General features: G+C 35.1%; 1 protein-coding gene across 2 annotated transcripts in view; it reads left to right on the plus strand.

The window, feature by feature from the left end:
* LOC106473603 (protein SON-like) overlaps positions 1-27,350 on the plus strand; it is a 141,517-nt gene that overhangs the window by 34,878 nt on the left and 79,289 nt on the right. The window contains exon 1 of one of the 2 annotated variants that reach the window (XM_022403001.1): positions 22,982-23,671. The exons of the other annotated variant lie outside the window; for it this stretch is intronic. Within the exon in view, the coding sequence (XP_022258709.1) occupies positions 23,173-23,671 (499 nt within the window). The 5' untranslated portion in view covers positions 22,982-23,172. Of the gene's footprint in view, positions 1-22,981; positions 23,672-27,350 lie in introns of those variants that run through there. 2 annotated transcript variants of the gene reach the window in all.

The raw sequence follows: 27,350 nt of genomic DNA on the forward strand, positions 1-27,350 counted from the left end.
TAATTTTATTGTATAGACCACTGTTTAGGTCACATTTGGAGTATTTTGTTTAGTCTTTAGCTCCTTACCTTAGGAAGGACATTGAATTGTTGGAAATGGTTCAGAGGAGGGCTACTAGAATAGTGCCTGGGATGGAGGGGTTGTCATACGAGGAGAGGTTAAAATCTCTGAAACTGTTTCCTCTTGAAACAAGAGCAGTTAGAGGGGATCTGATTGATGTGTTTAAGATTGTTAAGGGAATTAATAGTGTTCATGCATCATATTTTTTCGTACTTAATGGTAAGAATAGTAGGACTAGGGGACAAAAACCTATATTTTGACATGGTAGGAGTCATCTTCAGCTAAGACAATTTTATTTTTCTAACAGGGTGGTTGGTCTTTGGAATAGGTTGCCTTCGGATGTTATGGACGTCGTAAATTTAAGTGAGTGTAAGAGAAAGCTTGATAAAAATATGAATGATAAGAATTGGCTTTGACGTTATATATTTCATAGTTTCGGTTTAGTTTAGAAGACGGAACAGCCTAAATGGACCAATAGGTCCCTTGTTGTCCCTAAACATTATATTATCTTAAATTATTGTGAATTTCTAATGAATAAAAGTTCATAAGAGTTTAAATGTCTAAAATCTAATCTCACAATCAGCCGGACACACTAATTACAGGAGTTACCGAGTTTGTTCCTTTTGGTTCAATCGAACTCGTAAAGTATTAATCTGATGAAAAGTTTTACAGTTTTTTTCTTTGATCTCTTTAAGCCCGTGTGAATAGATAGCGATTTTAAAAATACTCCAAATGATTATAATTTAATGCGATTAAACAAACTCGGAAGCTATGTTTGCGGTTATCTTCTACAATCTTTATCTCGTTTATTTATAGTAATTGGGCCAGGAGTGGCCCAATAGTTATCGTACCAGACGGGGAATCGGAAGATCAAAGGTTCTAGCTACAATATGCCGTTGAACATGCTTCACACTTTCAGTAATGGGGGCGTAGAGCTATTTACGTCATTTCCACTGTTCCGTTAACAGTCGATATGTAGGCGGCGGAAGGATGCCAGTTAGCAGCATCCGCCGCCTACGTATTTTCAGCATACTATGGCTCGAACTTAGGGGGTCTCTAACCTAGACCTTTTGGTCCCTGTGTTGCATAAGGTACCAATCAGGTTAAGAATACCAGTATTATTAATTAAAATTGCATAATAAATATTTGATGCGTTTTAACTCCAGAAGGCAAGATAAAACCATGTTTATGGTGTTTGTACAGTCACTCACTCACCAGAAGTGACCAATATCATCACAGATGTGTGTTGGAGGATAGGACAACAGTAATATCTCTAATTAATGTTCCTAAGATAAAAACAAAGCGTATAAAGGGACTTAAACGTTAACTGGTTAATTGTATTTACTGGTAATTTTATAACTGCCAATACGCCTAAGACTAACTTTATTATTTCTTCAGCGGTTGTTGAATAATACGGAAAAGATAACCGTATAACGAATAAATGTTAATGTTCTACATTAAGTCGATATATCCTTTTGTTAAAACACTCTGGACATTTCTTGAAACTAGAAGAATTGGAGTTAATATGAAAGTAACGAAGGGAGAAGCTTGGTAAATATGTTTCTCTGTGCTCCATCTCCCTGAACTTGTAACTGAAACAAGTAGAAAAATCACAGTTCACAAATAAGTCAGTGAGATGAAGGTAGCTGCTCAAATTCTTGAAATACGTAAGTTTTGATGTCAAAATAAATATTCGTTTGAAGTTAAGTATTTGATTGGCTTAAAACAGAGGTTAATATTTGAATTTTTTATAATAATGTATATATATATATTTGCATTCATACATACAGAAATATACGTATACACCCCCTTCCATATTTGTACTTAAATATAATAATTAACAACTTCTAATTATAGGTACATACGCAAAGGGGTTGTTAAAAAAAGAAAGGAACTCTGTATTCTGTAGGCTAACCATGTCAGGTTTCAGCCAACAAACTTACACCAATTGTTGAGGATGTAGACATTCAGACATCACTTCTCAACACCGCCGTCGTCAAGAAATACAGTTCGTCCATCGTCTGTGAAGGTCACTACAATAATTTGGTGATATGGAAATTGTGCGGTACTATGAATCCAGTTGCGTACCGGTGCTTAAAGATTATATATAAGATGGGGAAAGACTGTCCATCCGCATTTTAAACTATAGTCGCTACAACGCGTTGTTCAAAACTATTAAAAGAAATAAAAAGATGCAAACCAAATATAAATCTGATACACATTAAACAAATAGCAAAAGATGGGGTTCTAGTAAAGGGCACGTAACCCAAGGAGTGTTTGTTTGTTGTCAATTTCGCACAAAGCTACACGAGGGCTATCTGTGCTAGCCGTCCCTAAGTTAGCAGTGAAAGACTAGAGGGAAGGCAGCTAGTCATCACCACCCACACCCAACTCTTGGGCTACTCTTTTACCAACGAATAGTGGGATTGACCGTCACATCATAACGCCCCCACGACTGAAAGGGTGAGCATGTTTGGTGGGACGGGGATTCGAACTCGCAACCCTCGGATTGCGAGTCGACCGCCTTAACCACCTGGCCATGCCGGGTGCCCCTAGTCCAAAGAATTGAACATCATGATTCAAGAATGGCCCAAGGACGCCTTCCAACCAGGAATTATAAAGATTCACCTACCCGGAAACAGCCCACAGGTTATCAAAGGGATTCACTACACAATGGACACCAAACAGATCAAAGAGGAATTGACTGACACATACCATACACCAAAGTAGAAAGAATAATTTCTCAACAAACACAAACACCCAAAAATGTAATCAAAGTAGACATAAAAAGTACACACACCATACAAGAACATATTAACAACGGCATTATTTTATGATACCAAAGATAGCCTGTAGAGGAAACCAAATTGCTAGCCATCATTCTAACCCAATGTTATAATTGGCAGCGCTACGGTTACGTAGCGTCAGCTTGCAAATCATAGCCTCAATGGCTTGAACTACAACATAAAAGAATGTCCCAAAACAAATGAACAATCAAAGTGTTGTTGAAAATCACTATGCAAACCACACGAGATACACAAGATACAAATTTGCCAAAATATAAGAAACAACACAACAAAAGTACACAACAGACAGAAGATACACCACACCTGAAAACAAACACACAACCAGAACCGGTACAAAACAACAAAATACCTATCATTCCCACACCTACAAACACAGAACACACAAAAACATATGCCACAGTCGTCTCAACCATACCACCTAAGGAACAAAGATAAAATAAAACAATCGAGAAGAAAAACAACATCAAAAGACAGCGAAGAACAACAAACTAACCATTTTATGGAGACCTTAAAAACTTGATCTTTGAATTCGTCAAGAAAATCGGTAATCCAGAACAAAAATATCTATGGGGTTTTGAATCCATTTTACTTCACCATAAATATTATATACAGACTCAAAGCAACAAATATATATATATATTATATACACTTCACCATTATAAGAGGACTAACCATATTTCTTTGGTTTGCTGACCCAAGTTTTGCTGATGAACCTTGAATAGGCGAAAATGCAGTCCACAGCAGAGGGTACGGCCAATCAAGGAATGCACTGGGCCTCTACTTCACAGATTTTCTTTTCAATTTCACCTCTGGTGAAAAAGAAAACGAATCTTTAACACACACACACACATATATATATACAAAAAGAGGATTTCATCAAAGTCTTGGTAAAAAACGCCAAGAAACACTTAACACCAATACTACCCTTTATACTATCGAAAACCAACAGCTATCTTACACACACAATGAATAAACTCACAGTTCTCCACGTGAACAGCCAAGGTGACCCCAAGCGGCATGAGAGCGAATATCTAATAACTCACACCAAAATGAACGGAATTATTATCACGGAAACAATGTTAGAGAAATATATGAGAGTCGACATAAACAATTTTATTACCGTTATATGCCATAGAAAATTACAATTCCCCGACGAGGGGCTTTCTAGCTCTACACAAAAACACACTCTTGGTAAATTATATAACCTCTACTTCTAAAAATAAATGTATATCTCTGGAAATGAACGTGGTAAACAACAATATTATTACTATCGATGGTCTATACTGCTCTCCCACTAACAACTTAGATACTAAACTACTACACAAAATAGAAACATACAACTCAAACTATGTTGTAACAGGAAATCTAGACAGCAAAAGTGAAGTATTCAGATGTGCCAAAAGTACAGGAAACGGTAGAAAACTGCTGGACTTCATGAAAGACACCGACAGCATCCTTCTGAACGATAACACTCCGACATACTAGTCTTGTAGTAATGGCATTTTATATCTTTGTATATGTAGCAAACTTCTTTATACTTTTTAACGTCGGAGAGGACGTAGACAATCAGATATAGACAAATACAATCACAGAGTGCCTTATAAATGCAGCAAATATATGCCTTCCCGCACTGAAAAAATAAAAAATAAGACAACAGGCCAAGACAAAATACAATACATGCTAATAAAAAAAAGACCCTCTGCGATTGTACGAGCATCTAGCGCCAGTATTCATCTATCCCTCAAATGAGGTTACATACCAGCTGCTTGGAGGCTAGCAGATATTTTAATATTACTAACAGAAGGAAAGCTACCCAATATACCAGAAAGATACAGACCAATCAGACTTACCAAGATCATCAGTTTCAGACTACTGACAGACCTCGAAGTGACATCAAAATTACCGGAAATTCAAAATGGTTTCCGAAAATCAAGGCAAAACCTACAGACCATTTAGTTAACTCTCAGAAACCATAATAAATTGTTTTAATCGGAATGATTGCACGGTTGCCTGCTTTCTTTATGTTAAAAGGGTCTTCGACAGTGTATGGCACAAAGGGTTAAAATTTCAAATGTCCAAAATGAAACTAACGAGATATTATTCGATGGTTTTTCCAACTTTCCAAATAACAGAAAAGCTAGGATAAATGTATCGGGCACCTTCTCAGATTATTTTACTCCAGAGGCAAGTGTCCAAAATGAAACTAACGAGATATTATTCGATGGTTTTCCAACTTTCCAAATAACAGAAAAGCTAGGATAAATGTATCGGGCACCTTCTCAGATTATTTTACTCCAGAGGCAAGTGTCCAAAATGAAACTAACGAGATATTATTTGATGGTTTTCCAACTTTCCAAATAACAGAAAAGCTAGGATAAATGTATCGGGCACCTTCTCAGATTATTTTACTCCAGAGGCAAGTGTCCCTCAAGAAAGGTTAGTTAGCCCTATACTATTCATCGTGTATGTGAGTGAAATGCCTCTGTTAGATCCAAATCCCTGCTTCTGTTCCCAGTTTCCTGTAATGGGGGCTGTATGGAAGAGTCCCCACATTCCAACCGTTGCCACAACAAATCTACAACCACGACTAAACGAAATAGAAAAATACTTAACACTTGGAGAAGAAAAATAAATGCTCCAAAGACAAAAACTATATTATTTGCTAAATCGACTAAAATAAGTAGACAACCTTTAAAGTTATACCTCAATGGAATCCTTCTCCATGTAGCCACATCAGTCAAATTCCTGGGCTTAATCTACGAGTCAAAACTAAAGCGGACCAAACACACAAATAAAATCACAAATAAAATATGGCAAAAGAGCTAATTATGTACGACGGCTGAAGGGTAACAGCAGGGGCTCAACAACTGAAAACATACTAAATACATGTGTAACCTATATACGTCCAGTGACAGAGTATGCCTGCCTTGCATGGTTAAATGTATATAAAACACAAGTAAATAAAAACTGCATAAAATACAAAACTCAATATTCACGAAAGGATATAGAGTTTCCAGAACTACAAACACAACATTTCTAAACAACTACGCAAATATTCCTATTTCGTAAGATATATCATCTTTAACATACATGATATACATAGACCTAAGGACTTCTCACCACTAAATCTAGTAAACTCGTTATGTAGTCTCCCAGTGGGACAGCGGCAAGTCTTCGGAGTTACAATACTCAAATCAGGGGTTCAATTCCCTTCGGTGGACTCAGAAGATAGGCCGATGTGGCTTTGCTATAAGAAAACACACAAACACTCGTTATGCAATCTAGGGCCATCTACTATTGGGCAAACCGCCAGCTAGATATAGTGTTAGTTGTATTTTAAAAGGGTATTTATGTAAAAAATAAAATTAGTAGTGTATATTTTATTGGCAACTATAAAACTGTTGGTGAGAACAAGACTATATGTTCATAACAAACGATAAAACGCCAAATATTTGCTAATAAAAACAGAAATAAACCTATGTTTTACACCCATGGACATGGTCTGAAAAGGACCATTCGAGTGTGCGTGAAACGATTTACGGACAATTGCATACAGTTGCTACATATTGTAAAAATAGATTTTCCGAGCTATCTGATATAGTGGAGAAATGTGCAAGCATTATCGAACAGAATAAAGCAATCAGATAACAGCCAAAAAAGCAAGGTAGAGGTCCAGTATGTACCTAATCCTCTCAGATCTCTTGACCAAAGAAACACAAATATTCAACACCAATGTCACTCGCAGTTCCAATTTCATTGTATTTAATGCCACCTATCGTGAAATCCCATAACGTATGATGCCGCTAACAGCGAACTTATAATGATCTATTACCATTACTTTCAACGACTCACTTTATTCATAAGTAACGTATAAGGAAAAATTATCGCTTCTTTCCAGACACTTGTATAGTATTCTAAGTGTCTTCGGTACAGAGATTCTAAAGATTTTAGAATATTTCTAGTTATTTTTGACATGTAAATAAACGAGAATATTATAGATAAAAAGAAGAAGAAGAAGAATGAAATTTTGTCAGGAAATTGATCTCAGAGAAACCCGACAGTGGAAGCTGACGAACCAAGTGTATAATTTAGTAGATATATAAGTGTATAATTTAGTAGATACATATCCATATACAAAAAGAAACTAATATAAGGAATGAATGGATGAGTGAAAGCGCTCGCAGTATCGTGTTTATTGAAGGTGAAGTAAATGCGTTATTCATCAGAATACGTTGATCCCATAGACGTATCTACAAGCTAGTTTTCACTTTCTTTTTGAAAATCCTTTCAATAGCAACTACCTTCTCAGTTCTTTGTATCACTGTGTATATTTGAATAAGTCTGACAACCTTCTACACTGTCCCCGGGTGGGTAAGGGGGTGGTTTTACAACGCTAGGATCCGGGGTTCGATACTGCGAGGTGGTTTGTTTGTTTGTTTGTTTTTGAATTTCGCTCAAAGCTAAACGAAGACTATCTGCGCTAGCCGTCCCTAATTTAGCAGTGAAAGACTAGAGGGAAGGCAGCTAGTCATCACCACCCACCGCCAACTCTTGGGCTACTCTTTTACCAAAGAATAGTGGGATCGACCAAAACATCATAATGCCCCCATGGCTGAAAGGGCGAGCATGTTTGGTGGGACGGGGATTCGAACCTGCGACCCACAGATTGCGAGTCGAGCCCCCTAACCACCTGGCCATGCCGGGCTCTGCGAGGTGGAGAGAACGAAGATGGCCAATTATATTGCACTACGCTGGAAAAACAACATCTACATCAGTTTCTTGGCTTGAGATGCAAGTGTACGTTACTTATTTTTAACAATGATATGTAAGCATTAAGCTGGTAATATTATTTTCTGTAAAAAAATATGTGCTTGAATGTAAGCCCTAAAAGTATTAAATTTCATTAACATCATTAAAACGGCAGTAGAAACGATAACTTTTAACCTGAACGACACATTATGCACTCGTGGGTTAAACGGCCAGGTCAGGGACCCCTAAAGTTCAGGTATAGTCGTTCCCAGTTTTGGACTACTGTCCAGCGAGAATGTGGCCAGTCAAAATCTCTCACCACTACATGAATGTTGATCAGATTTAGAAGCAAATAACAGGATTAACACTCACTCTTATAACTTACCCAAGCTGTAAATGCTAAGCGATTTTAGATTCATCACGTTAATAACATTAGATCGTTCGACACCCTAACGACTAGATCACGCCCGGTCCCAAAACATAGGTCTCATTCGCAAAAAAGTACAATATTTCTGAATAATTAAAAATATTGTTAATGTTTCGAGGATTCTGGAAGAAAAGAGAAAGATTTTGATAGTCTATTTTTAACCAATCAAACAGTAGCATTGAATATAGTTTAGATCTACTAATTTGAAGCAACAAAACTTACGAGTCGAAAGAGTCAAAACTTGAATCCATATAAATTTGTTCCATAATAGTAGATCTAAGTTTTATTTTAGATTACTTTACAGAGTAAAGCATATTTATCTACTATTAAAACAGTAGCATTTTTTTATGTGTGAAGTGTTGACAGGAGAAAGGTGACTGTAGGAAGTTAACATAATGATTGTAGGAAGTTAACCTAATGATTGTAGAAAGCTAACATAATGACTGTAGGAAGTTAAGATAAAGGTTGTAGAAAGTTAGTATAATGATTGTAGAAAGTTAACCTAATGATTGTAGGAAGCTAACATAATGACTGTAGGAAGTTAAGATAAAGGTTGTAGAAAATTAGTATAATGATGGTAAAAAGTTAACAAAATGACGGTAGGAAGTTAACATAATTACTGTAGGAAGTTAACCTAATGATTGTAGGAAATTAACATAACGACTGTAGGAAGTTAACCTAATGATTGTAGGAAATTAACCTAATGATTGTAGGAAGCTAACATAATGACTGTAGGAAGTTAAAATAAAGATTGTAGAAAGTTAGTATAATGATGGTAGAAAGTTAACAAAATGACAGTAGGAAGTTAACATAATTACTGTAGGAAGTTATAATGATTGTAGGAAGTTAACCTAATGATTGTAGGAAGTTAACATAACGACTGTAGGAAGTTAACATAACGAATGTAGGAAGTTAACATAAAGATTGTAGAAAGTTAATAAAATGATGGTAGAATGTTAACATAATGACTGTAGGAAATTAACATAAAGATTGTAAAAAGTTAATAAAATGATGGTAGAATGTTAACATAATGACTGTAGGAGGTTAACATAAAGATTGTAGAAAGTTAATATAATGATTATATAACTATTATGGTATGAAGTAGTTTATGTAAGTGAATTATACTTATCATTAATTATATTTATGTTATTTACCAATCAGATTTTTAGGATATAGATTAGTAACACGATATTATTTGTTTATTTTAGTTCTAACGCTCCAGAGAAAGACATAACAACACTTTAATAGCACTATGTCGAGGTACATCATCAGATTACACCACAGTTCAAAAACTGGTTTGGTTTCTAAGGAGGATTCGAAAGAGTTAAACTGTCGTGTGTTCAACTTAACAGTGCACTGTGTTATTGTATACACTTATGAATAAGGCTTGAATGATTCTATTTCAGCGTTTTATTCTTAAGTAGGTAATAAATTTAGTTTTCGTTAAAACATCGCGAATTATAATTTAGCTACTTACAAACTATATCCCTATGCTTTATTGATTCCGGACTTACCTTATCCTTTATAAATATGCAGGTATGATTTATATATGCGTTGAAAGCTTTTGTTTACAATTATAAAATATTGTTTTTCTACATAGCAAGAATATATCTCACCAATATCTATTTTCCACACAATGCAACAGAGGCCCAATATATAAGTTTGAAACTCAAATCAAACACAGCTTCGATTATGATGCCAAAAGGCTTTTGCATCAATACCATGTGACAGGGATGCCAACAATTGGAGTTCTTAGAACATTCACGCCCATCTTGAATATGGTTAGATTTTCACGATGGCTGTCGAGTGTACGCTGAATGCATGGCAGGTTTGACGACGTGGTTCTCTAATGGTACGGGAAGGCATCTTCCTCGCCATATATCTACGTCAATAGGAATGACGTTTCGATTATTATGCGCGATAGAAACAAAGACCTGAAAATCCTTTTTAATCATTGGACTTTATTTCATTTCGCTAGACATAATGTTTACTAATAACACGCTGGTATCGTCACTGTTTACACTAAACAGAAAATTATTGTGAGGATAAACTGGTCAACATTTTATTATGACCTCAGATGCACAGCTCTCAATCGCGCACATCTGATCAGATGGAAAACACGTTGACAGCAACAGTAGTGAAATATTCTCAGAACTTCCCGAAGAATATGTGGTAGAAAATACGGCTGTATTCATGGGTACTCGGAGCGGGCATATGCATTACTAAGATACATAAAAGTATTCTATAAACTCTAAATTTGACATGTTTAGGCAGTGGTATTTTTACATACATTTTCAAACCAGGGAGTGAAATATGTCAGAAGTCCGTCGTGGAGCGGTTCCACGTTCATAGAGTTTTTAGAGTGATTTTTATTTGATCATTTGAAAAATGTATGCTTAAGTCATTTTATGTAGAGTGTATAGCAAAACATGTAATCATATAAAGTTTAAATATAGAGAACATATGAGACCCACAGTTCAGAAACTAAAACAAGTACAGTAGTAAAATCATAAATAATATTCAACGTTAAACTGGTTTAACTGTGTACCAGTTTAACGTTGAATATATTTATGATTTTAACTTTATACACAAGTGCCAAAATACTATAAGTACAGTAGTACTTAGCATAAATGTATACAAGTTTGTTCAAACAAAAGAAACACATATATTCGAGTGTGTTTTAAATAATAAAATATTTGCACGGTGAAGAAGAAGACCTTGTTCACGCATGATATAAATATCTAGAAACTACTAGAAATTCCTTTATGAATAAATTCGACAATATGTGTACGAAAAAGAATTTCTAGTAGCATATGTAGTATTTGATGGATGGTTTAAGTCGTACATAGATAATTTTCGTCCCATATAAATAGTGCTTAAAGATCTAAAGTGGCTAACACGTATTTCTCGTCAATGCTAAATTCAAAGATCGAATTAAACGAGCTTTTTTGGTTGTTTCTAAAATCTTGAACTAGGAAATTCCATTATTCTTGTGACTGGCTTGTGTGTTTGTATTATTATCATTTAAGTTATGTATTGTATTGTTGGTATTCCAGTCATTAAGTTAATCTTCAGAACATCTTTCTTCAAATGAATATGTAGATAATTGGTTGTTGTTGTTTGTTATTAAGCACAAAGCTACACAAAGGGCTACCTGTGCTCTGCCCACCACGGACATCGAAACCCAGTTTCTAGAAGTATAAATAGATAATTGGCTATTTCAACTTGAACGACAACTTCTGTGCACCCTATCTAAACACAGTGATGTCAGAGACCCCTAGGATTCTCGTCTCTAATTTTGAACCACTGACAAATGAGGAGGCAACCATCTAACACACTCGCTACCGAAAGCGCTTTTTTAGCTCTTGTATATGAATAACGGGATTGACTACAATTTTTATAAAGCACAAACAACTGAAAGCATGGAGTGTGTTCAGTGACATAAAGTCTCGAACCCAGGACCCTTTGATTCACAGCTCGACACATTAATCACTAAACTACGTAATGTTCTCATATACGTAGAGGGCGCTACATCCTGTTTCCCCAACGTAAATTTCGATGTTAATATTGCAACAAAAAGCTCAGTTCGTATTAGCATTTATTACATTTATAGTAAAATGAACCTTAGTGTTCAGCACGTTTGGGAGAGGATTTGTTTCAAAAGATTTCAAATAGTTATTTTATTTATTTATATTTCGATGTCACGGATTTAGTGCAGACGACTTGATGACTTTCTCAAATCTTTGTGACTTATGTATGAAAGTAGACTGACAACGAAGATTTCCCCTTTTCCGGAAATGGTGCGTACCACCATAGTGACGTTGTTTTATTTTCAAGATATTCAATATGGTATTGACTGCTAGATTGTTGAGTCATCTTACATTTAGCCCGAATCGACGTGTCATCAAGTTGAAGTTCAAAAGTTGATCTATCCTACTGGAGATAAACGGTGGTCACGCGGTGTTTTATAAACACGACGTGGGCGATGCAAACGAAAGTGGAAATGAACAGGTTTCTTGCTGAGTTTCTTGATCACCACATTGCTCATCTCTCTCTCTCTCTTTAGAATACGTCTCACAAAAAGAGTCCAATTTGCATCAATGTTAGCTTGTTTCAGAAGTTCGCGCAGAGCTACACAGGGGCTACCTACCTGCGTAGAACTGTCCCTAATTTAATTTTGAATTGAGATAATACAGTGAAGGCAACTAGCCAGTAATACCACCTATCAACCCTTGGAATACTCTTGGCTGATCTATTGATGGGATTTGACAGTCGCTCTTATGGCGCACACACACAGCCTCAAAGTGCGGCACGTGTTTCCTTTTCAGTAACGGGACGTGAACCACGAATCACCGGACTTACAGTCTGGGCACGCTGATCACTAAGTCATAACTAGCCCGTGATACATCTTTCAAAGATTAAAGTCAAAATATTGGTATCAATGTGTCTGGACTTGTTTAGAATATAATTTCAACAATGAAAAAGTAATTTACACAAAAATGATAACAATTATGCTTGCGAAACTAATTCAGTTTTGTTTTTTTCTTTTTTCATCTGTTTTTGATTCTAAAGTATTTTGACAGACGATTAGTAAAAATTTATCCGATTCGATATACACATACACCAAAACTTTATCAATGTTTTAAATTTACTAACGTAGTCTAAGGAAGTTTATTTATTTTGGAGACTAACACAAGTGATGAGGCAGTAATAACATAAATGATCAAACAGTAATAGTCCAGTGTAGCTTCATTACAACACTAACACAAGTAATCAAACAGTAATAGTCTGGTGTAGCTGTATTACAACACTAACACTAGTGATCAAGCAGTAATAGTGTAGTGTAGCTGCATTACAACACTAACACAAGTGATCAAGCAGTAACATTCTAGTATAGCTGCATTACAACACTAACACAAGTGATAAAGCACTAATAGTGTAGTGTAGCTGCATTACAACACTAACACAAGTGATCAAGCACTAATAGTCTAGTGTAGCTGCATTACAACACTAACACAAGTCATCAAGCAGTAATAGTCTAGTGTAGCTGCATTACAACACTAACACAAGTGATGAGGCAGTAATAACATAAATGATCAAACAGTAATAGTCCAGTGTAGCTACATTACAACACTAACACAAGTAATCAAACAGTAATACCATAAATGATCAAACAGTAATAGTCCAGTGTAGCTGCATTACAACACTAACACAAGTGATCAAGCAGTAATAGTGTAGTGTAGCTGCATTACAACACTAACACAAGTGATCAAGCAGTAATAGTGTAGTGTAGCTGCATTACAACACTAACACAAGTGATCAAGCAGTAATAGTGTAGTGTAGCTGCATTACAACATTAAAACAAGTGATCAAGCAGTAACATTTAGTGCATTACACTTTAATTTTGTATCAAGGTGTGTTACGTCTATTTGTGATACTGAAAAGCAGAAAAACTTTCAAAATTAATTCCACACGTTTGGTTTCTAACACTTTTCCCTCATATCTATCTACCGTTGCATAATAAAAATAATTAACAAATTAATCTAAAAATTTGAAGTCCCTCTTACTTTTTTTTTTACTGGGAACTCCTCTCAGGAAAGTACGATAGTATTCTATGATGATTTTATCCGTGGGTTCGAAGATGGCTAGCGAGGCCGATCCGATATCGACGGACTCTAAACTCTGTGGAAGACGCTTGTACGTGACTTCTATAATCGTGGAGAAGACGGCTTATACAAGGTTCTTGACAGAATTCTCTCCTACTCGGCAAAACAGGAAAGGTTTTAGTCTAATCAAAACTTAAATTTATAAAATCTGGCCATTTTTCTAATGAGAGCTAAACATATTCCATAGTTTTAAAGCATATCAAAACTAATTTGTATATTAAAAAATACTATCCCCGATCCATATTTAAATGCCGTGTGCGCACATGCACGTTAGCAGTTTTTTTAATTTATAATATTTGAAATTTAAAACGTATTTTTTTTTATTCACCACCAGCAATTGCTGATTGGAAACAAGGTATTTTTTATTTTAAAAATGTTACAATTATTAGATATTTGTAGTAGACTGAAGTCACCAAATATTTAACGGCATAAAGCACGTTGTGACATTATGTTGTTGTTGTTTGTTTGTTGCTTTATTATTAAGCACACAGCTACACAAAGGGCTATTTGTGCTCTGCCCACCACGAGTATCGAAACCCGGTTTCTAGCAGTATAAGTCCGCAGACATACCGCTGTTCCACTGAGGAGGGCTTGACATTATGAAATTCAACATTTGAAGGTTATTATTTCACAATTGAAAGAAAATTTATGAGAAATAAATTAAATAATTTTTCTCTTTCCAGTTTTCCCATTTATAAATATAAAGACAATGAAGATACATCATGTATTGTAGCTCTTTTTAAAGGCCATTTCTGTTAAGTTCTTCAAACTAACAAGTTTCGAGTAACACAAACCACACGATTTGAAGCATTCTCTAGTAACCCATTCACATTATAACCCATTCACATTAAATAGATGGTTAATTCTTAAACAGCATTAAGTACTCTTTAAATAATTGCACTTGCTATTTTCGTGGACATTCAGTTCAATATTTAAAGCTTTTACCACAATCTTTTCATTTGCTAGAAAAAAAACAACAACAGCTTTTGTATTAGTAATGAAACTTGTTCTTACAAGTATGTGCTATTTCATTAAATCTTCTAAAAATTTGGTGAAATTTGTATCTTTACGGAAATATCTGTAAAATATAGTATAAGGGAAACCCTTAACTTTTGGAAACAATTTATCAAACCAGTCAAACATTTCCATATGATTGGTCAGATGTGTTTGCAGGTCATTTGGCTATAAAGTAAAATAAATTATTAATGCCTTTTTACTATTTTTAAAGGTTTCAGTGCTGACTGAAGGATAGAAACCATTTTAAAGAAGGACAACAAACAACTTCCGATACATGTGGGTTTTATATTCTACCGGACGTTTCGGTTTACCCCTTTTTTCGAGGGTCTTTGAACATCACAGGTTAACAATAGTAACCGAAATGGGTATTAAACTACAAGAAGATAACAGCGCGGGTAAACGTACTGAAAGTATTGTTGGACAGGTTAGATCACAAAAGTAAACGTAAAAAATAAATAGAAATAATAAATTTTACAGGAACCAAGCGTTGTATCTGTTTATAGAAGATAGTTTGTATTTAACTAAAATAGATTCCTTAAATTTTCTGTCCAGATAGTTGTCACATATATCTAAGATTTTGATCTGATAAGATGTCTCATTAATCATGACGTGTACGCTGATGTAATGTTTAGTGGTGGCTTCTTTGTTGTTAAGATTAGCAGTCGTAGAATATGTGTTTTGAAATGATCATGTGTTGGGCCCGAATATAGCCGTTCAGAGACCCTTGAAAAAACGTACAAGTCGAAACTTTGGGTAGAATAAAATAATATTTATCTGAAGTTGTTGTCCCCCGGTGGGACATCTTCGGAATTTCAATGCTAAAATCAGGGTTTCGATTCCCCTCGGTGAACCCAGCAGATAGCCCGATGTGGCTTTGCTATAAGAAAACACACACACTGAAGCTGTTTGTCGTCTACATTGAGAACGAAATGCTAATATATTGTTTCGTTTATTGTCATGTCACTTTGAACGCCAACGAGAACATAGAAAATATTCAAGTTATATGTTCTCACTCCTTTAAACTGTTTGATTGTAATCGCTTATAATTAAACGTGGGAGAACTTACTTTGACATGATAGGATGCTATCAGCTAACTCACCCACACATCCATTAATGTCTGTTTCATCTTATTTGTTTGGACAAGAGGAAGTAATGTATACGTGTTCTGATCCCTCCAGTAAATTTTCTCGGCCTACTAATTCATTCAGTTAGGAAGAGCGCCCCTAAACCGATCCCAAATTTACAATGAATAAGACGTTCAAAGTTAATCCGTGGCATCACTTTCCGAATTTCTTGTACAAATAAAAAGCCTAGTCTCTTCTCAGACAGTATCCAGAACCCTACTACCCAACTTCATTCGGGTGTCTTAATGCTCTTAATGTTGACATTTGGTATCAGCGAGATATTTCTTCTTAAGGCAGAGTACAAAAACAAAACAAAACAAAAAAACAACAACATAAAAACACCAAAGGAACAAAAACATCTGAGTAGTTGACTATAGGTTTTTATGTCTAAACCAGTTGCTGCAATTTTATTTTCTTGTTTTTTATCACAATTATTGATATGTTTTGCAGTATCTTTATTTTTCGTCGTGCTTTTACGTTTTCTGCGTAATTCAACTTCTTACTTCCTTGGGCACTTTTGGTATTCCTTTGTTATTGTAGGGGCATTCTTTTATTTGTTCTATTATTTGTTGTTGCACATAACACCAAAGAAAAATATCTGGCTGGCTACCTTCCTTGTATTCAGGAGTTCAAAATATAGGAGACTATATCCGAATGATAGGGGTCCTTGATCTGGCTGGTTACCTTCCTTGTAACCAGGAGTTCAAAATATAGGCGACTATACCCGAATTATAAGAGTCCCTGATCTTCTCAGGGTTAAAATTCCAATCGAGTCGCAATAAGTACGTATCTGGCAGAGTTTTTATGTTTTCACGAAACCACATTTTAATTAACAACTGTTCTTAACTCTAACACTAGAAACAAGTCGTAACACAAATTTAGTTTTATAAATATTTATCTGCAAATGTTGTTTAAATGTAAATGAAGAATAAATAAGATTTCATTGTGAACAAACTAATACGTAAATAAATATAGAAAACAATAAACATAAAATAACTCAAAATTATATGAAGAAAGCAAGCTTAAATAAACATCACTCCATCTAAAAAAGCATATTGTTGTATTTGTGATTGTTTCTGTTGAATGCTTTCTCCTTTGGATTACTTCTGGTTTCATAATTTATATCATGATCCAACGCCTTTTTTATTTCTTATAAAATGTCCTACAGCATAGCTTCCATTGCAAAAGACTCCGTCGTAAGGCCCTCACGTTCAAAGCACACCACCCCTTTCTGTGTCAATTCCATAATCCCTCTACTGTATGAGGACGATGGTTGAATGGAAGGTATGGTTAAAAGCCTTGATGAACTCGTACTCTGTTGATTTCATTTTCAGGCTGAGATCTTTCTGGGTTATGTTGCATACTGTAACTTGGGATACGTGAGTAGTTTTTAATGCTGACCTTTGTGTTCGTTTTACAAGATTTCCCACTTTGGTTAATGGCTGAGATACGACTTGTTGCAGATCGCTCTTTGGGTGGTTCTGGCATCCTAAGTTAATCCATATTCCTTTATTTTCCCAGTGCCAGTAGTACAAAGAATATACCTGTTTTGTAAATTCCAAATTTTTCAATATGAACACATCTTTATGATCTGAGTGCATGAATATTTTGTTTCAAAAGGGCTGTTGAATACCCTTTGCAAAAGCGATCAATTTTTGCTGGCATAACACTACCTACAAAATGCCAAACCATGTCAAGATACAGTTCTCATACGTGCCTTTCCACTGCGATTTAATATCCGATTTACTGATTTACAAATTGAAAACCGTTTTACACATCACACTCAATCCTGTATAAGAGGAAAGTTGGAAATGATAAGCTATGTTCTATCTATCCCATAGTATACTGGAGTTGCTTTTTGTTTATTGTAGAATTTTGACCTATGTCTTTTTTAATATTGTTGTTCAATTCGTGCTATTCTTAAATACCTAAATTACACACGTTACTACACTCTTTATTTCAATAAACTCAAAGTTCAAAAAAGAAACGACTCAACAAGCTCAAGTGTCTACGAAATCGAGTTTTTGAGGTCCTTCCTGAACTTTAATAATTACTTCGGGACCTAGCTTGACTTGATGGTTAGGGCGCTTGACTCGCAATATGTAGGTCATGGATCAAACTCATCACCGAAAACGCTCTCCCTTTCAGCCGTGTGGTTGTTATAATGTACGACCAATCTCACTATTCGTTGGTAAAGAGTAGTCTAAGAGTTGGTATTAGGTGGTGTTGAATACGGTTTCCTTTTAGTTTATTACTTTAAAATTAGGGACGACTAGCGCAGATAGCCACTCGAATAGCTTTGCGCGAAATTCAACAAACAAACAAAAATAATCACTTTATAGTGATCCACTGCAGGAACGTATTTCAAAATCATTCGAATAATGTAATAACTCGAAATAATGTTAAACAAGTGCGATTTCTTCATAAGTGTAATAACATCGAATCATCAATATTTAGCTCGTAATATAGTATGGTTGCGATCTCTAGCAAATACGTCCTGAAACCTTTTTTCATAAGTGTCAGCCATATTATATGTCTCCTTTTTATGTAGAGCACTAGTAAATAAAAAAATACAAACAACAAAAACATAAATCAAAAATATTATGCCAGTATGTTTTAAGAATCATCCCGACTCCCTTTTTTTTTCGTAGTTGTTAGATATTTCTCTTAGGTTTATTTTACATATTACCTATTAGTATATTTTCCTGTTTTCATTCGCTTTGTGGTATCTAAATCTAAAAACTGATTAATCGAACAGTAATTTATAGAAACGTCTACTGTATTTTTGTCTAACTATTCAAATCCATCGCTAATTTCCAAAATTATTTTCTTGTGAAACTATTTCTGAATTCGTATAGTGGGAGTTTCACTAGCACCATCTAGTGTACACTAAACCCGGTATTAAATTGTATTTTCATCGTTTGGTGCATAATGTTCAAATTATGAAAATCAATATTTAACAATTACAAACTAACATTAATAAAAATGTCTTTATACGTAAATTGTTAATAAAAGTACAAAATATTCTAAAATATTTCTTAGGACTGAACATTTGTGGAGAACGAGCGCATTAAATCTAATTTAAAAAAAAAAAAGATTTAAATTTTCACTTTTATACCATAAAGGAAAATTCAATGCAAAATTCTAAAAAAGAATATTTGTGAATTAAAAAACTAATATATATAACACATTCTTTACCTCAGATTTTTATTCTTTATTTCATATTTTATTCGATTTCATGCGTTTTTGATATATGGGGAATAACGTTTCTTCACCAGCTGTTCCAGTTTTAGGAATTTAAGTTTCTAAAGAATTATTGCATGGCATGATATGCATTTTTCTTGAGCTGAGTATCCCGTAAGCTGTTATATAATAAATGACTACGAGTGAGTAGAACCGGTATAAAAAGTAAATTTTCGTTAGATAAGTTTTGACCAGAAAACGAGTCACCGAATCAGCTTTCGCACGAAGAAGTTTTTATATTTTCTGCCCAATAAAGCTTGCTCTCTTGCCCAATCGTGAAGTAGAATAAAAAAGCTACACTTTCATTAGTTTCTCTGTATTTCATAGTAATAAATAATCATAATAAATATTAATTATGATTTCATATTACTTAAATAATGTGTACAATATTATTCTATAAGAAATCTGTTAGGAATTATAAAATGATTTTTTTAATAAAATATTTTTGTAATTCGATGTTGTTGTTTGAAGGTAAGTACAAAGCTACACAATTGGTTATCTGTGCTCTGCCCACAACTGGTATCGAAACCCGGTTTCTAGCGCTGTAAGTCCGCAGCCATTCCGCCGTGCCACTGCGGCTGTATAATTGGAATTAACCTATTTTTATATTGAGGTCGGATTCATAATAAGATCAGTAATTATCTGGAAATTTTTCTAATGTACTTACTCGGCGAAGGCAAATGTGCCGTTCAAAAGATTAATTTACTAAAGTGACTGCTAAATCTGGTGTAAAAAAAACACACACACTTTAACCAAATGGGCGAGTGTTTAATTAATTGAACAAATCTTGTTAAAAAATGTGCAAAGAAGTGTTTCATAAAAGTGTTTAAGTTATAGATTTTTAAAATTAAAAAAGAAGCAAATTATATCTAGAAAGGTATATTGAAGGAAAGCAGGGTGATAATTTTCACACTCTTCTGTAGTTCACAGAATTCAATTTAATTCTTCTTTCCATTGTTTAATTTTGAATTAAGAAGTATGAAGTAATTTACGAATAATTATATAATTACTTACACCAAAATAACTGCTAAAATTCTAATCATAATTAATAATAAATAATAGGAATTATGAGTAGCAGGAAAACTACAAAAAGCTTCTCTGACCACTCTGACTTAGATCATCAGTTGGGTATCCTCGTTGCTAGCGGTGTTTTCGGCCTTTAACCCAAGAACACCTAGGGAGGTTGGATCTGTTTAGCAAAATGGCCACGCACTGCTATATTTAAAGCTTCATATACCATGTGTATCACATTTGGACAATATAATTATTACTATTTAAGAAATTTAGCGATATTTATATTAAGCTACATAATACTGTAAATAACTAAAATTCATACTGAATTATCAAAATTTATCACTATGAATTAGTATTGTAGCATTTTTTTTTTTGCAAGAATCTTTGCACTCAGCAAATTTTTGTTAGTCATAAAAATATGACAACTGATCGATCGTTGTTATAGAAGGACAGATGGCGCTACTTTACTTATCTCTATAAATATTGTAGAAATTCCCCAGATATACAATCATAGTAAAATATTTATGTATCGGAAGCGGATTAGTTTATTTAATTTAAATAGAAGAATGCATGATGTTAATATTACTTTTATTTGTAGTAGGAAAAGTTTCTAAACAACTATTTTGATATGTTTTCCACAATTATAATCGAACGATTAACAACATAACAATGAAAGGACAACTTCTGGCATATATATATTAGACCAATTAAAAACCCAAATTGTTTACCAATTACACCTCACCATCTGATGGCATTAATTCACTGTATTCGAAATTCTCAGTGCAATAGAGTTCATTATTTAAAGTTACAGGCCTTAATCGCGACCTTTTTAGAATTAAATATGTAACTGACCAAAAAGTTGGTTTGTTTGAAGCTAAGCACACAATGGACTATTTGTGCTCTGCCCACCACGGGTATCGAAATCCGGTTTCTAGCATTATAAGTCCGCGACCAAAAATAAGTTTGGGTAACAAATAACTGATTTGACTCCTTTACCAACTTCATTGCTCTTCGTTCAATTTGATGTTTTGAAAGGCAGTCAAGTTAGCCCTAGTGGTAACTTATTAAATTCATCTCTTAAACATATATATAAGCCTCCACCCTTCTTTATGTTACTGAAGTAGTTTCTTGTAAAATATTCTAGGGAATTTATGTTTTAAAGCTAAGTTAAAGAATATTTACTGATCTGAGTGTTCTATACACTCAAATTAGATATATTTATATATATATATCATCATTCACTTTCTGTTCAACTGATAACAAATCAGAGCTCTTTTTATATCATACTTGTAAAAGTATCACTTTGCGATTGATTATTCTTTCCGCCATTTTATTCTCATCACATCAATTTTTAGCCAATTATTTATAGAATAGTAATAAATATTTTAAGTTTTAGATAATTTTAGCGATGTTAGTACTTAAAGTATTCAACTGTGTGTGTTTTAATAATGAGGAATAAAAGAGGTTTAAAGTTTACAGTTGAGCTTTTTACACCGAAAAATTGAAATACTATATATGCTTATAATAGTTATAATTTTGTAAACTAGATGGCTACAAAAGTGCTATTAGAAACAATGAGGTATCCTATATTGAGGTTTACTTTCAAACCATATACGTTTGAACCGAGCGTTGCCTAGTGATTAATGTGCCAGATTTGGATCTGCCGGTCCCTATGTTTGCATCCCGTTACCGCAAGTAGCGTGTTCTGATGGAGCCATGGGTGCATTATGAGGGAGATAGTCAAGTCCCACTACTCAGTCAGAAAAATACTAGTCAGTAGTTAGCAGTGGCTTTGTTGACTAGCTGCCTTTCCTCTAGTGTCTAGGTTCAAAATCAAGGACGACTAGAGCAGATAGACATTGAGTAACTTTGTACTGAAAGAGCTTTGTATAAATAGCCGAAAATAAACTAACAAAAAACTATTAACACAAAATATTCATTAAAATATTGTTACTATAAAAATGACTTCGAATTTGACGTGTTTTGTTTTTGTTTTAATTACAAATTATCTACTTTATTTATTGAAAATAAAAATGTGGCGGCTAGTATAGCCACAGGTAGCTCTTGTATCGCAGAGTATGCCTTTAAATATATTAAAAACCAGTACGACAATAGGGGCTATTGAGCAACGGAATTAAATACTCTGTAAAAGTCTGCTAGTGCACATTATGTTTAAATCAGCCCATTAAGCTTAAAAAATTAAAAAAAAAACAATAATATCTGCACACACATAAATATATACAATGCTAAATAAATACGATTTTCTGTTGAATTTCTAACCCTAAAATCATTCTTGGAGCAAATTTTATGGGTCACATATGAGTGATTCCACTAAAGTCCTGTAGCATCATCCCGACTTAACCTCACACAGATCAGATGTAAAATCCGAGTTCGTGGATTTCTAGCCATTATGTATTTCGTCATCGTTTATTAGTCAGAACGGTATTTTGTTTTAAAGTTTTTTGTTTTTAAAGAAAGGAACTTTTGGTTATTCGAACGAAACGTGATATTACGTTTTTTCAAGCATCGGCAGATACTTATATCGATTGAAGCTCACTGCTATAGTGCGCATGCGTTGCGAGCCTTTGAAACTATTGGTGGTCACCGATCTTCGTCAGAATGCGACAAGTGGCACAAAACACGTGTAAGTACAGGTAATTTGAGTTGCAAGTTGCACGTGTATTTTGTTAAGATTGAAGAATTATGCAACATACGTAGCAAATTACACTGGACTATAATTGGATGACCACCAAATGATAGACGGTCGTGGTTCTGCGGATAACACTTGCCGAGAGTAGCTTCTGCGCCCCCAGATACAACGCTCAAATTCAAATAGCTTTAAAAAATTAATCATCGCGTTCGCGCGCTGTTATATTGGATTTTGTAGGTTTGGTTGGAGTTTCACAGCGAACAGCACCTTGATGACTTTAAACAGGTGGTATGTTATTTATTTCGATACAAATTGTACTTAAATATTTCAATACTTTAGCCTACTGCGATTTTAACTCAGGGGAGGTTCAATTAGTAGAAACTTTGCGTGTGACGGAAGAATACATTAATCAGATATGCAAGAAGGCCAAATGAGCTACAAGGTAGAACTTGCGAAAGATAAAAATAAAACTAAATTACATCTTAATGGGTGTTTGAGTCCAGTATTCTCGACACATTTTGACAGGAGTAGTTTCAGTTCTATCAACTTGGCGCTTTGCAACGGAAGCAGAGCTTTAAGTGTTCGATCGTTGTCGTGTCAGAATCTGAACGCAGAGTGCAAACAACCGTCTGAATCAAACCTTGGTATAGCACTGTTAACTTCAGCTGAACAACCAACAACGGCTAATCACGAGACTCGGTTTAGCTTCTACACTATGTCGGAGCTGAAGGCACAGACAGAACCCCTAAATGAAGAAGGGCCTTCCTACAGTTCCAGACGGAACAGCAACAACAGCAACTCATCAAGAACGTATATTTCAATCATTGTTGGTGTCGTAAGTGCGACCATATTTCTCTTGGCCGTAATTCTGATTGGGGTGACATTGTCTTTGACTCCACAAATCGACGAGAAAAGTAAGTTAGTCCAATAAAGTAGTTTGTTGAAACAAGGTAATTAAGTTCACTATAAAATGTGTTTTTTTATTGTGTGATCTTTTTATGAGTATTAATGCAATCCATATATCATTTATAGTCTTAGGAGCCATAATATCAACTTATCAGAGTAATTAATTGCTTGTAGCGCATAATATTGTTTGTAATTAAGCACAAAACTACACAATGGGCTATCTGTGCTCTACCCACCACAGGTATCGAAACCCGGATTCTAGCGTTGTAAGTCTGCAGACATGCCGCTGTGCCACTGGGGCACGCGCATGGTATTGGTTTGTTATACTTTCTCATCTAATGAAGCCCGAGTGAAGCCTAGTAGTTAGTGTATCGGATCTGGGTTCGAGACATAGTGCAACCAACATGTTTCGCTCCTTCTGCGTTTTAAAAGTGAGAGTAAATACCGCTATTTGGTTAAGAGAAGCCATTGGTGCTATCGACTGGTTGTCTTCTCTATGTTCTCTGATTTGGTCATTTAGCCCATTGTATACATAAAGTGTCGTTTCGGTTAAGAGAAGCCATTGGTGCTATCGACTGGTTGCCTTCTCTATGTTCCCTATCCTGGTCATTTAGCCCATTGTATACATAAAGTGTCGTTTCGGTTAAGAGAAGCCATTGGTGCTATTGAATGGTTGCCTTCTATATGTTCCCTATCCTGGTCATTTAGCCCACTGTGTACATAAAGTGTCATTTCGGTTAAGAGAAGCCACTGGTGCTATCGACTGGTTATCTTCTGTATATCCTCTGACCTGGTCATTTAGCCCATTGTGTACGTAAACAAACACACTTTTCTACGACCAATTGCAGAGACTAGTACATCGCGAGCACCCAAAACATTATAACGTCACAAATAATAGTTCAAAACTAGTGGCAGAGCTTACACTGTTAAAAAGTAATTAAAACCCATAGCTTGGGTTTGTACGTACAGATTAAAGAACATTATAATTCAACAACTACATGCTCTTGTCACATATAGACCCTAACAAATTGTCTTACCTTATAACCTTGTACAGTTTTAAGTTACAGTTATCAAACCGTAAAACCTTGTAGAGCTTTAGCTGATAACTGTCCGATTTTATAACCTTATACAGTTCAGGTGACAATTGTCCCATTTTATAACCTTGTATAGCTTTAGAAGACAGTTGTCATACCTTATAACCTTGTAGAGCTTTAGGAGACAGTTATCATACCTTATAACCTTGTAGAGGTTTAGGAGACAATTGTCCCACTTTATAACCTTGTACAGCTTTAGGATAAAATTGTCCTACCTTATAACCTTGTACAGCTTTAGGAGACAGTTGTCATACCTTATAACCTTGTAGAGGTTTAGGAGACAATTGTCCCACTTTATAACCTTGTACAGCTTTAGGATAAAATTGTCCTACCTTATAACCTTGTACAGCTTTAGGAGACCATTGTCCCACTTTATAACCTTATTCAGTTTACGTGCCAATTGTCCCATTTTATAACCTTGTACAGGTTTAGGAGACAATTCTCCCATTTTATAACCTTGTATAGCTTTAGGAGACAATTCTCCCATTTTATAACCTTGTGTAGATTTAGCTGATAACTGTCTCACTTCATAACCTTATACAGTTTAAATGACAGTTATCTCGGTTTATAACCTTGTACAGCCTTAGGAGCCAATTGTCCCATTTTATAACATTGTACAGCTTTAGGAGACAATTGTCCTTCGTTATAACTATATTCAGTTTAGGTGATACTTGTCCCACCTTATAAACTCATTCATTGGAACATAACCATTGTATTTTGACCAGTGTTATTTTTTACATGCTACGAAATTTTAAACCAAAATCTTCTGCATTGTAAAAATAAAAGTATACGGCTTCTGTATCAGAATTATTGTTGTTTTTTATCTCGTTAATAACTAAACTACTCTTATTCATACGGTGACGTTTATCTAAAAATATAAAATAAAAAGAGAATTCGATTTTCAAAGTCAAAATGTATTTACAAAATAAGAAATACAATGCCTTCTCAATAACTGATGGGCCCGACATGGCCAGGTGGTTAGGGCGCTCGGCTCGCAATCTGCTGGTCGCGGGGTTCTAATCCCCGTTTCACAAAAAAACATGTTCGCTCTATCAGCCGTGGGGGCGTTATAATGTGACGGTCAATCCCACTATTCGTTGGTAAAAGAGTAGCCCAAGAGTTGGCGGTGGGTGGTGATGAATAGCTGCCTTCCCTCTAGTCTTTTACTTCTAAATTAGGGACTTCTAGCGCAGATAGCCCTCTTGTAGCTTTGCGCAAAATTCATAACAAACAAACAAACATTAATTGATGAGTGTTTGGCGCTTTAGTTTCAATGTTATTTTACACATAAAGGATCGACTGGGCAACAGTGAAATAGGCGTGTTGTTTGTTTACATCTTCAAAGTTCTGCAGTTACAAAGTAAGTGCATCTCAATTAGAGGTTTAAATATATATTTTAGTGTTACTTTAGTTTGAAGGTTTACAAGGGCGACGTGAAAACCGCTAGATTATACTCTTGCGGGTAGTTTTCCTCTATAAAGAACTGCGAAAAAGCTCCGTTGTTAGAGGTATAGCTAGAATGTAACACGTAATGTATTTTTATAGCCACATAAAAACGAGAACTTTGGTCAACTGGCCGAGAAAACCAATTTAATATGTGTGTGTTTAATAGGGAAAACAATACAGGAATAAGATCAAGATTAAATTATACTTTCTTCTGAGTACCATCGTGTCTTGGTTTGGTATAAGATTACCATTGTATTAAGTGAAGGATTTCTAAGTGTTTTTTTTTTTTGGAACGCATCCTCTTTTCCTTTGCACAAAACATTCAGTATATTAAAGATGCTACGCTGAGGTCACCTGGAAGCAAGAAACATATAGTATAGTAAGGATGCTACACGGAGGTCATCTGGGAGCATAATATCTGTCGAAGTTCAAAGTTACGTCTTAATACCGTCATGAAAAAAAAACCCTAAAACTGAGAAACCCTCATATGATATATATTCACAGCGTGGTCACAAGTAAATAGACACCACCTTTTCAGAAAAAATGAAATTTTTCAGTCATATTCACATGACTTGATATATTTATAATTTAATTAATATCTAGTAGATCTTCCTTTTGCTTCGTGGAGTTCGTTGATCCTTTGGGGCATCGTGAGAATCATCTCGTCAATTTTAGATTGTGGGATTTTCGCCCACTCTTGCTTCAAAACTTGGAGTAGATCGCTCTTCGAAGTTGGTTTTTTTGGTTGTTTCATGACTTGCCAGTGTGGCCCAAAGGTTTTCGATTGGGTTCATGTCAGGAGATTGGCTCGGCCAGGGCAACTTCTGGATACCATTTTCTTCCTGCCACTTTTGGGTGTTTCTGGCAGTGTGACACAGTGCTCCATCTTCCTGGAACAATGTTGTGTTCTTTTCCACGAAACCCGAGGAATAAAGTGGCAAGAGTCCTTCCTCCAATATTTCGACGTATTTCGCAAAATTTATGTTGCCAACGCACTCCACTAAGCTCGATCTCCCACCACTCCAAACAGCTCCCCAAACCATCACGCTGAAACCACCATGCTTCACAGTTAGCTGCAATCTGTTGAGTCAAAACTCTTGGTGAGGCATTCTCCAGACCCATATCCTTCCACTGTCCAAAAATTGAG

Source organism: Limulus polyphemus, unplaced genomic scaffold (assembly GCF_000517525.1).
Source record: "Limulus polyphemus unplaced genomic scaffold, Limulus_polyphemus-2.1.2 Scaffold131, whole genome shotgun sequence".
NCBI classification, from domain to species: Eukaryota; Metazoa; Arthropoda; class Merostomata; order Xiphosura; family Limulidae; genus Limulus; species Limulus polyphemus.